This window comes from Procambarus clarkii, chromosome 53 (genome assembly GCF_040958095.1).
Source record: "Procambarus clarkii isolate CNS0578487 chromosome 53, FALCON_Pclarkii_2.0, whole genome shotgun sequence".
Lineage (NCBI taxonomy): Eukaryota > Metazoa > Arthropoda > Malacostraca > Decapoda > Cambaridae > Procambarus > Procambarus clarkii.
Genome location: NC_091202.1, coordinates 23,287,700 through 23,300,246, shown reverse-complemented (window position 1 = coordinate 23,300,246; position 12,547 = coordinate 23,287,700). Strand labels below are relative to the sequence as shown.

Genomic DNA, 12,547 nt, shown 5'->3' with positions numbered 1-12,547 from the left:
ATGTGCTAGCTACAAAAGGTGAGGTGGGGTTCTACAGTAGAAAATTTTCTCCTGGAAGAGAAGGGTACATTTGCACACACATTTACTCCCTACCTTGACTATCTCAGTCTACACAACAACAAACAAGGAATAATCAAGCACACAGTCTCATATCCAACTCCGACTTATTGACACGTACACAAATTAAACAAACTTCGGTGACAAAAATATAATCTTGTAAAAAGCTTTGTGGAAAATGATCAATACTGTGTATCTCACCAATATGTTTAAGTGACCCAACATCAATGTCGGGCAATGTATCACAATGTTCATTCTTGTGGGCTCGCAGCAGTGATACAACGTAAGAAAGGGTGTCTCTCCTGGCATTTTGTGGGTCAGCGGTGGTGGTAGTAGTACGAGTTCCACGTCTTGCACTCTGATACCTAGACAGGGGTCCGGTGAGAGGATCCCGGATGAAAGGTAGACCCGTCCGACCAGCACTTCGTTCCCGAGGACGAGAAGCAGGGATTCCAGTAGGTGTTGTGGCTGAACTGGTACTTGTACCACCACTTCCTTCAATGAGCTGATTTAATTCACGGCCAAACCTGCCAGAAGAATATTGATTAATAGCAAAACAACACCTCTGTTTTCTTTTAGTTTTTTCCACAGAATGATATTCTAGTTCAATTTTAGTTCAACATATGAAATCACTAATCTCTTCTTGACTTTACTCTCACTCTACCCTTAAAGTGCAGCTTTTATCAAAGGAATCTGCCTGTGCACAGAAAACAAAAACAGATTACATTTCTTATAATATCATATTTACATTCAAAAAGGAAAACAAAAAATCCATTTAATGCAGTGAAGCGTCTTTCTGGGCAAGCTCTGATGGCTTCCTGAAGCTATGTTGCCGATACAACTTCTCATTACTTAGCTACACTAGTCATAGGAGTTTCATTGCACTACCGGAGATTAAGGGCCAGATTCACGAAGCAGTGACGCAAGCACTTACGAACCTGTACATCTTTTATCAATCTTTGGCGGCTTTGTTTACAATGATTAAACAGTTAATGAGCTCTGAAGCACCAGGAGGCTGTTTATAACAATGACAACAGTTGGTTGGGAAGTTTTCATGCTTATAAACTGTTTAATAAATGTAACCATAGCCATCAAAGATGTACATGTTCATAATTACTTTTTTAACAGCTTTGTGAATCTGGACCCAGAGCCAGAACCTGCCCACCCCCCAAATAGGCAAAAGGAGCAAGGACTGTTACAATCACCTTCACCAAAAAAGCACACAGAAAGCAGAAGAGACAATACAAAGCAACTGCTTGGTTCATGAAAGCACCAAAACAGCCAACCGACACAGCAAAACAATCACTCAAAACAAAATGATGCAAACAAAACTGGGTACGAAACAACTATCCCAGCATACACGTGCCAAGATGACAGCCGATGGGCCATGAGCACCGGCACCTGGTACGATGAGTAGTAGTAGTCTGGGAGCCACCGGGCGCTCAACCAGAATGGGGCATTTCATTACATTGAATGCTGGTTTTATTGTAGAGCTCCATGGTAGCTACAAGAAACGAACAACAGAGAAGGAAAAAGAGGACTTACCAGGGAGGAGAGGCAGTAGCTAGAAAGTTTATTATAAAAAAAAAAAAAAACAGGATGGGAAACATGGCCTAAAGCAACACAAGCTCAAAATAGGACCAAGAACATTAACCAAATACCTAGCTGCATGCACCCTATTAGATCTTCAAAAACCAGAGCCTAAACATCAGCCTACAACATACTGTATCGGCAAAAATGAAAGGCAAAGGAGCAAACCTGTGAATATCGTGGGCCCGAGGGTAGATAGCAGGCTAATAATTTTTAATGACACTGCAGATATGGGACAAATGTGTCCTGGAACAGGGAACTAAAGAGATCAGATTGACAAACAGCACAGCCATCAAAGTTGATATGGTGGTGTGCAGGTAGCGACAAACAGCTGCTACTAGACAACAAATGATGCACACCTGGCCAAAGCAAGCATCAATACCTGTAGGACCCCCCTTTCAGAAAAGAAGATAGCTGCAGACATAGAGACTGCCCACCAGGACCAAAAGAACCGAACCCATGCCTCCTGAGGAGAGCACGATGTTCCTCAACCCACCGAAGGCAGTAGCCAATGAAAACAATGCCCAAAGAAAAACATCTGGTTAACCAGACTGTTTGATGTGGCTGCTTGCAGCCTGATGTATGAGGCACAGTTTGGTTTATCAGGCTGAGCACGAGACAACTTGTAGAATGGTGACGACCAAGTATCAGTGCAAAGTGCTAATAAAAACAACTCTGCCAAAGCCACACAATAAGAGGTAACAGTATTATAAACAACCAGGACAAAAATTAAATAACCAATGAAAGTGATATAAAAAACTTTAAACAAAAGTGAAAAAGAGCACCATAAATCTTCAGAATATCACTGATGCAGGTAGGATACCATCAAATCATCAACATGCACACTATAAAAATGGTGGTAAACTTCAGTCAAAAACTTCTAACAGTATATCAGAGAAGAAGATTGAACCAGCCAGTCTTGGCCAATCTGCTAAAAGAGGTGGAGCCCCGAAACAGCAACGTAGGAAGGAAGCCACCAGTTACAACCCAATGTGAAGTGGTTCACCTTGGGACAACCAAATGGGGGTTCTGTGAATTCTACTCCCCAAACCCAGCCTAGAAGCGCAGCTTGGTCCAATAGGCTGTTGCTTGGAGTGGCCAAAGGCCCACATATCCACTACTGCCCAGTTGTGTGTAGGAGTCAAAGACTCGTGCACTACCTGAGAGCGAGGCTCTCCACTTAGGTACCCAGGCCTCTAAGGGATGAACCCCCCCCCCCCCACACACACACACACACACACACACTAGAAAATGCATGCTAAAGGTGCACCTAGGGAAGAGAGCCCTAGGCACATAAAACCTCACATAGATAATGCCAAGTTCACTCAACAGTGTGGCTTGAAAATATGCTCATAAAGGGAAGGGAGATATCAAGCCAAAAACAAACATTTTGGCGTTTATTTTTGGCTCATGAAGCAAAACTCCAAAGCTAGAAGTGATATACTAGCAAAAAAGGTCCCCCCCCCCCCCCCCCTTCATGACAGTGCTCAGCATGGCCAGCATTTACCTTAGAGTAAACACAACCAGTATGACTGGCAAGCTAGCACAGGAGAAAAGATAACACTTGCACATTAGCAACAAGACTCAACGCGGGCTATGGGACGCCAGTTTTCCAGTCATTTGGCAGTTTGGTGCCTGTATGCTGAGGAAAGTGGTTTTATACCCAGTCTCTCATGAACCATTTCACATTCAGTGATTCTTTTTTGGCTCGTATGAACCATTTATGACAAGCAATATTGTAGGGATCCACATATAAAACTAATTGCACTTAAGCTTTAAATATTTAGAGAAAGGAGACTTACCTGAGCTGTGATTCAGTAGAGTCCATGAGACTGAGAAGCCAGTCCCAGGTAGGCTGAAGGCGTGCATCCACCTGCTTAAGGAGTGCAGCAATGATGGTGGGTGTGAGGCACATCTGTGTGGGGGTGGTGCTGTTCCCACTGGCACCAGGGATGCCCCCTCCACTCCCTCCTGTTGTTCTTGAGGTCACCCCTCCATCTCTTACTACATCACATGCTAGACTGAGAAGGGAACTCATCTGTCTCACTACAATGGTAAAGGCCCTAGCTAGTGTGTTATTGGTAGTGGCCAGGCTCACTGGCTCATGAGATGACGGTGTCACAGTGGAGCTCGACGTTGGACCGTGCCTTAGAGAAGTTGGATCAATATATATTAATCCACTTGATGTAGTGCTCGAAGATCCAGTGGCAGTAGGTCCTCCTGTCGTGCCTCCAGAGCGTGAGCTGCTATCCCGTGGGTTCCTTACCGCCCACTGCAGATTGTGAGGAGCAATGTTACGTGCAGTAGACGAGGTGTTACCCCTTCTCTCTAGTTGCTCATCAGAGAAAAGTTCGCCTGAATCAAATTCATCTGTTTCTGCTGCTTCACTTTCATCATCTTCATCCTCTCCAGGTGAAGATTCCCCTGAATCATCCTCCCCATCACTGCCAGCAGTAGCACCAGTCTGCACAGATCTTTGTGCAGAAGCATTGTCTACAGCAGACTGATTGTCATCACTATCACTGTCCGATTCTGCTAACAGATCTAGTTCCATGTCAGACTCTCCACCCTCAACTTCCCCACCCCCATCTCCCTCTTGTTCAGATCTTTCAGTGGCATCATCACGTTCACTACCTCCTTCATTATCGTGATCGTCTACCTGAGGAGGAAGAATGTGATCTGGCCGCGCCCTCCTTGGTCTGGATATTGGAGCAGGACTAGGACGAGACATACTAGTTGCTACCTCTTCTTCACCAGCTTCCTCCACCTCCTCTGCTGCTGCTGCAGCTGCTGCTGTTGCTGCTGCAGCTGCTACTGTTGCTGCGCCTCCTCCTCCTCCTCCTCCACCTCCCGCATTTCCACTTCCACTATCTCTTCCACTGCCACTGCTAGAAGTAGTAGACTGCTCTGCAATTCCTCCAGCAACTCTCTGCTGATGTCGCTGAAGAGGCTCCACCTCGAACATCTCCTGATAAGATAACACTACTAGCTTCAATTGCATCCAGCTGGCTTTAATTATAACATGCATGCTGCTCTCCACATAAATTTGACTGCTTAAAAATTCATTGCACAATTTCCAATTCTTGACTCATTTATTCCATCGAGAAAATCTACCATAAGATAAAATGAATCATACCAAAGCACTTCTTATCATTCACTGTTCATTCATTATCATGTATAACAACAATTATAAATTCAAAGACAATAGTATCCATTGTTTACTTGCCCATCAATTACACATCAGCCATACTCCATTCCAGAATGAAGGGAACTATGAATACACTAAAGCCTCACATATAAAGAATAGCCTTCACCCATCTTATTTTCACTAAATGACCTTGTGACAATCTTAACAGTTTCACCTAATTCATCATATAAACTGTGCAAACAAAATGTATAATATTAAACCCTCAAAAATTCACTGTTATTGCTGGTTATTAATGCTGTCGAGGAGAATTACCAAAACCAGCAAAGGAACACAACAATGTAGCAAAACCTAATTCAAATTATGCTACCACTCTCTCCAACGTTTACCTTTTTTGTTTCAGAAGTCAAAATAACATTCACTCTGGATTTAACGAAATGTACACTTTTACATAAAGCTTTTCCTGTTGCTAACATGAGCACTATAAATATCAAAACAGGAGAACAAGCAAATATATTCAGGCATGCAGACACTGTGTCAACATTATGCCTGACAAAAATAAAAATGTATGTATGTAGTATATACATTCATAAGCTGTACTGGTCCCTGCATACCTTACAGCCATGATTAGCATCCACATGAGTTGAACTGAGGGGAAACGGTGCAGTGGGCTTGACATAATTGAGGCGCACAGGAAGCATGAGAGCATCCGCAGCATCACAAAGCTCCGTCACAGCCACAGGAATCACAGACTCGAACACCTGTACCAAGAATCATAGTAAAAGATAAAGGAGGAAATCTTAAGCAGAACTATAATGTACTGTACTCCAGAATCCATATTTAAATGTTTATTACAGGAACAGGATTGCTCCGTTTCGTTCAGATCTCTTTCTTAAATTTGGCTTTCAATATTAGAGGTCCTTGTTCCATTATCCAACATATAATCTACATGTAGTACTTATTATTTTGTAAACCTTTCAGTACATGACTAACCTTCACCACCACCCATTTTGCTTGCGGGAGCACAACAGCAAACAAGAGACTGCACAACATGCAGTCTTGCATATGAAAGCATATGCACAAACTGCCATAATTAAATGGTCTGTTGCTCGAGTTGTTATTCCAGTTACATCCCTTATTCTCATCCAAAACTTAGCGTGCAACCCTACTCTCCTGTCATTACAAGAGCACCTCCAAATGTAGTCCATGCATGTTATATACTGATTACTGACTGATAAAGATTAAGCCACCCAAAAGGTGGCATGGACAGGAAGAGTCCGTAATGTTATGTACTAGGCCTTGGAGAGGCAATGTGCTTTCTTGGGCCCTTTACAATTTCAATAATACTGTACTAAAACATGGACTTCTTTTGTTTTTAACAAATACTGCACATTTGCTATGTGTACTCTTTTTGGAAGATAGGTTCACATTATATTTTTTTATGTGCCAAGATATTATATACAGAGGAGAAAGAGGAATGAAGGGGTAATGACAGGTTTGCAAACTATTTCTTTCTGTGGACTACACAATAAAATATGAACCAACCTAATTTTTTCAAAATGGATGATCTTAAGATCCACAAATCTTATCTGAACTACTAAAATGCTTCCCAAACTTTAGTACAATATACTTGTTGGGCTCGAAGTACAACAGCCATTTATCTGGCCAAGCTTGTAGCATGTTTAAAGTTCTCCTGTAGTATAATGCAATCTTCATCAGTTATTAATCTTTTAATCAGTTTTGCATCATTTGTAAACATTCTCGTACAAGAGCACGCCTCCTAGGAGAGGTCATTCACGTACAGGGTATCACGAACGTAGTAATCCAAGAAACGAGTTTAATGGAACATGGCCTACCACTTCCCCTATTGTTGGAAGAACAAAGCAAAACGTGCAATTGAACCGAGGAGATGAAAGGAAGTTCTCGCATCCCATACAGGTGGTAATGTACACTGTATTTTCCTGCTACAATATGAGACCTTTTTCTTTTCTTTTTCTTTTTCTTTTGGCAGCCTACATATGATGCCCAGAGAGGACCAGCCGGTCCACCCCGGGCACCATATGCACCATTTTCAAGCATACACTGGTAATATTTGGGGATTTCAGTAATTAACAAAATGCTTCAGAAATATTTCTGGTCAATAAAGAAGCAATAGGAATAAAATAATCGCATTCCTGAAATGACACTATTATAGTATTCTTGGATAGAAATGTTTTCATAAGCCACTGGCTTTGACTTTTAAGCTGCCTAATAAAGCTAATAAAAAAAAAAAAAAATTATACTAATGGGAGGGAGCCGGTGGCTGAGCGGACAGAACACTGGACGCGTGATCCTGTGGGCCCGGGTTCGATCCCGGGCGCCGATGAGAAACAATGGGCAGAGTTTCTTTCACCCTGTAGCCCCTGTTACCTAGCAGTAAATAGGTACCTGGGTGTTAGTCAGCTGTCACGGGCTGCTTCCTGGGGGCCTGGTCGGGGCCTGGGGCTTCCGCGGCCTGGTCGAGGACCTCGGCCGCGGGGACACTAAGCCCCGAAATCATCTCAAGATAACCTCAAGATAGATTCAGCAATTTTAAGACCATGTTCAGACATGTCAAATCATATATCAGACATATATAACAGACGTGTTATAAAATCTACCAGACATCACTGCCATACTACTAAAACACAAACCTTAATGCATTTTGCAAGTGGCTGAGTGTAAGAACTGCTTGGCTTCTTTTTGCTCACGTTTGGGATCATCTCTATGGCTAGGATGACGAAGATTCGCACTACAGACGCTATAAACCTACGAGCCACCTGTGAGAAAATTGTTGTATTAATGCCTGTGATGTTATAAGACATTAAAATCATGCACCCAGTACAGGTGACCATAAAGTAAATCTTAAAAGTATAAGAAGAAGGTTCAGTAAGAATTCATAAAACATACAAAGTGAGTACGACTCACTGTACACACAGGAGGACAGGGAAGAAGCTCATTAAATGTTTTGTCACATTAATCTCAGATTTAATAATCACAATAAAATACACATCAATGTATATTAATACTTCATTCACCTTTTCCGCTAAGTCTTTATCTTGCAAATATTGGTCTCGCAAAAATGGGAAGCCTTTAAAGTTTCTCTAAAAGGCAGGAGACAAATCAGCCTAAATGATCTATCGTCCAATTATTTGGGCAGCCGTTCCAAAATGCTCAAACAGAAACGTTCAATTATTTTCATGATGGTATTGCTAGAATGAGTCAGTAGTTTCTCAGTCAGATGGACATTCATACAAGACCCATGACAGCTATAGAACTGCCACTGTATAAACTGTTTTGTTGCATGCGAGATTTCACTCGATCCAACAGTCATTTTTTTTGTTACAGTAACAATTTGTTAGGGCCTACATCCACTGTAAGGTACTGTATATACAGGTTTGTTACTTACCTTGCCAGTTGAGTACTTTAGTGAAATCACAGAATTGCTCAAAAACCACATCATTACCTTGAGTTATTTTGAATTAGTTTCAAGAATCAATGTCCTCACAGCCCAGTCAACAAACAAGCCTCGTGATTGAAGGTCTGACCAACAAGATTACTGGATGTCACTGCATTCAGTCCGAGAAACAGGAATCACAGCCAGGTTGATCAGGTACCCATTGGAGTTGCTCATTAACACTTTCGCCCGGGCATGACGCAGCATTGCATCATCCATTTACTGTCGGTGATGCCGGGGATGACGCAGCATTGCGTCATCCACTTTAAATAATCGCCAAAAATCAGGTTATTATCCGATTTTTGGGGGACTGGTTTTAAAATGCGCGCCGATGTCTTCCCATTTTCTTTGTTGAGCCTCGTGGCCCTCAGGCGGCTTGGCACACGCCGTGGGCCCATTGTTTTTGCTCCACTGTTGTGACCAATGTCGCTTCCCCTCGCATCTCAAACGTGTGAACATTTCGGCTATTTTCCGTGGCCATATTTCTTACTGGGGCTTTAGAAACTATCTACGCTTACTCCACGATGGATAGTGATCATGAACAAGGCCCTTCCAGGAAGAAAATTGCGAAAGAAAGGCTTGAAAAGGGCGGGAATTGGGAGTGTAGCTGGAAGGCGTCCGAGCGCTCACTCGCGGCTAACGCGTGGCCCGTCTTCAACTCGTCAGAGGTTGGAGCGTGACCAGGTTTTTTATTTTATATGCTAATGTTCCTCTAGAGAATTCTATTGCGAACCCATTGAGACCAAAATGAAAGACCTAGGACGAAAATTGAGGTGACCAGAGTGAAAATAGTGAAAACATTTTATTGCGTTTGCGCGCTCCTGGGTAACTCGTTCGCACTTTCTCTGTTTGCTGCGGGTAATTAGCCGAGCTTTTGGAGTTTATATGCATTTAGTGCTGTAGAGAATTCTATTGCGAACACAATAATACAAAATTTAATCTCGTAGGACGAGAATTAAGGTGACAAAGTTGGAGAGTATACACTTTTCAGAATTTATGCGCGCTCCCGTGACACCCTGGGACCCAAATCGCACAGTTGAGGGGTGGCGCGCGAGGTACGCCAAAGTGTTAAGTTCCTCTTGAATGTCGAAAGAGGTCAAGTGGCTAGTTAAGCCACTACGATTTAGAAAGAGGGTTTTGTGAACCCTTGGGCCCTTTAATTGTTCTTTAAGAGTACCAATGTCACCCCTATTTTCAATTGGGCTATATTTTACACATTCTGTAATGCCTCCTTGTCTCATAGGGGAAATATTTCAGTGTGCAGATTTGGAACGACTTCCAAATATTTTCCAGGTATAAATTATGATGTATCTTTCATTATCACATCAGGGAGTACAATTTGATAGATGGTAAAGTCCCAATAATTAAGATGTTGTAACAGAATGAAGCAATACCCTGGGTAACCAAGGTGTGTGCAAAGCTTGTCACAGTAGTCGAACAATTACAAGAGGCAGGAGTGTCCTGGCCTACACCAATGTTGGCCAGAGTTATGTAGATGCTGTGGCTCCAGGTGTTTTGTCAACTTTTTTAATTGTACTTATTGAAATATTCTTATAATGTGATAGTATCATCAGTCCAGAATTTTTTGCTTCTGCTTTGCTGCCTCCTTTGTCAAGTGGCACTATCTCCACTGTTATATGTGCATCAGAGATGATAATGGCATCTAGACTACCTCCATAAATGTTTCAGCGTACTTTATTATAGTTTTCCCTCCCTCCAATTCTTGTTAAGTTGGAGGGATTTGGGCATATTGTCAATAGCTACTTGACAGTTCAGTGGGGTTAGGGCGACCTCTTGAATTCAAGTCGACATCAATGTCGCATTCATAAATTCATTCGGATTATTAATTTTCAGTGTTTCTAAAGGATCACTAAAAAACAAGTAAAGCTGTGTCCTCGGTATTTCGCCTACGAAATTTCCAAATCCTTTATGCAAGGGCCTAATACTTTGGGTAGTTTTAACCGTGGAGTTGGCACAAGAAGCACAATTTTAGCTTACTCACTATATCACTAATGACCTTTTGCCATTTTTCCCAGGTTTTATACCATTCTTGCAATATTAGCCCAATACCACATTTCCCTATACAGTATAGCCCTTCTTCCTCGTCTTTGTAGGATGCCCGTGTAGGTCTGTGATGTGTTTTGGTCTTCTATAGTGTGTGCAGCTCTCATTCCAGTTATCCCCTTTCTCTTCATTTTCTTAATAGAATCTTACTTCAGCAAATTATTCCAACCTCAGGATTAATTCTCTTAAATTCATTAAGCAACTCACTTCGACCTAAACCAATTTTGACCAAATTTATATACACTACTTCAGGTGAGCTTGAAGAGATCACAAATTTAGACAAGGTGGTTCTTACCTTTTCTGCTTCTTGCTTACGTCCAGGAACCGATTCATTGTGTAGTTCTCTGATTAGCGTGTTGATCAGAGCCGTTACCATTGTGTCGGCAATCATCTTGCGCTCATCGTCATCGCTATTTATCAACTGCTTTAACTTTAGGTTACGATGTTCAACCTGAAATCAAAAGAAAAATCAGCATGTTAGTTCTTTTGACCCATCTAAGAAAATTATTATCAGAATATAAATTAATTTCCTTCCTTTTCTTATAAACTATAACCCTTCACTTTTATTTACCTGAGTAGCTAATTTAACAAGCAGACAGTATGTAAACTTGTCTAGGTGGGTGGTGTGGCCTTGGTACTGCATGAAGTTGATCTCATCTGTGGATGCTGTAGTTGGGGGAGTTTCCTCCTTGTGGCCAGTCATGATCATGGCTCTTACTGCTGCCCAATCATTTAGGAGGCGTTCCAAGGCACGGCGACTGAACTTTGGTGGTTCTAGATCATGGTCCGGAACTTCCATATTAACTACATCCGACAAGGCATTCTTACGTGTTGAAGATGACGAACGACATCTGAAGGAGCACATAATATATTATTTTGTGAATGTTATTAAGGTATTGTCAATAAGTAGTTCCTTTTTAAACAAGATTTAGATATAAAAAACAGTGCATTGCAATGGAAATTGCATGCAGGACTGTGTACAACCTTGAAATGGAAACACTATCAACTGGAGTCCAGAATAAGCTCCAAAGATAGTCTTTGGAAATTGGATATCATTATTAAGAGCAAACAGAGTTGATGTCTATGAAGAAAAAAAAAAGTTTTAATTAGCAATCAACAAATACAATACTAAACATACAGGTGCCCCCCTTGATTTGAGCAAAGGTTATGTCCTACAAACACTATGCAAATCTATTTTAAAATATATACTGTAAGCAAAATATAGAATCAGATACCAGAGACTTCCAGAGGGCCTGGTATGACTCTCTGGCAAGGTGTGGGGGGTCTCCCTACACCTGATCACAAGAATAATGTTAAACAATGACAATCCCTTTCAAAGCTGGAGAAATTGCTGACCTGGAGAGCATGCAGAAATCCTTTACTGCTGGAATCCACTCAGTAAAACATCTAAACTATTGGGACCGACTAAAGAGCCTAAATCTGAATTCTCTTGAGCGCAGGGGGGAGAGATACATAATACATAATTTACACGTGGAAAATAGTAGAGGAGCTGGTCCCAAACCTGCATGCAGAAATAACGCCACATGAGACCAGAAGGCATGGCAGGATGTGCAGAATACCTCCCATTGAAGAGCAGAAATGCAATAGGTACTCAAGAGAGAGAACTATCAACATCAGAGGCCCGAGACTGTTCAACATGCTTCCACTATACATGAGGGGCATAACTGGCCGACCCCTCACAGTGTTCAAGAGAGAACTCGAAAAGCACCTTCAAAAATAATACCTGATCAACCAGGAGGCCTGGTCGACGACTGGGCCATGGGGACACTAAGCCCTGAAAATACCTAAAGGTAAGGTAACCACCTACCAGTCTCTCATCCATCTTACTGTCTTGTTGTAAAAGAAACTGACATTGTAAACAAGCAAATTATTACAGGTCATTTCTGATTCTCGTGTAACAAACATCATATTTATCACATCTTTCACATTAAAGTTCCAGATAGCTCATCACCACCACCACTCATTTCCATCAAATAACATTTGGTTTACATCTGTTTGCTAGGTTCGATTTTAGACATTTCTAATTATTGAAACTGTGTAGCCTTTATATTGTAGAAAATGTTTTACTTGGATGGGAACGTGAGAAAGCATAATTGTGATGTATCATGTATAAAAGTATTAAGGGAATAAAATCTGGAATGGGTAACAAGCAATATTAAAGTGGCAAGGACATGTCATTAGGACATATTTGATAT

At 41.6% G+C, this 12,547-nt stretch overlaps 2 protein-coding genes across 6 annotated transcripts in view; one reads left to right on the top strand and one right to left on the bottom strand.

Annotated features, from left to right (window-relative positions):
• The window catches only part of Sbat (LSMD1 domain-containing protein Sbat), a 543,594-nt gene that overhangs the window by 442,746 nt on the left and 88,301 nt on the right, over window positions 1-12,547 (top strand). The gene's annotated exons all lie outside the window — the stretch shown is intronic.
• Window positions 1-12,547, bottom strand: part of hyd (E3 ubiquitin-protein ligase hyd) — a 90,647-nt gene that overhangs the window by 37,427 nt on the left and 40,673 nt on the right. For 4 of the 5 annotated variants that reach the window (XR_006773909.2, XR_006773910.2, XM_045756541.2 and 1 more), the window contains exons 17-22: window positions 10,903-11,182; window positions 10,627-10,782; window positions 7,465-7,590; window positions 5,407-5,553; window positions 3,450-4,615; window positions 259-584 (exon numbers count right to left, since the gene is read on the bottom strand). Coding sequence is in view for 3 of the 5 variants with exons in the window: in XM_045756541.2 (XP_045612497.1) it covers window positions 259-584; window positions 3,450-4,615; window positions 5,407-5,553; window positions 7,465-7,590; window positions 10,627-10,782; window positions 10,903-11,182 (2,201 nt within the window). In the remaining 2 variants the exon portion in view is untranslated. The remainder of the gene's footprint in view (window positions 1-258; window positions 585-3,449; window positions 4,616-5,406; window positions 5,554-7,464; window positions 7,591-10,626; window positions 10,783-10,902; window positions 11,183-12,547) is intronic. The other variant, XM_045756542.2, reaches the window with a different exon arrangement.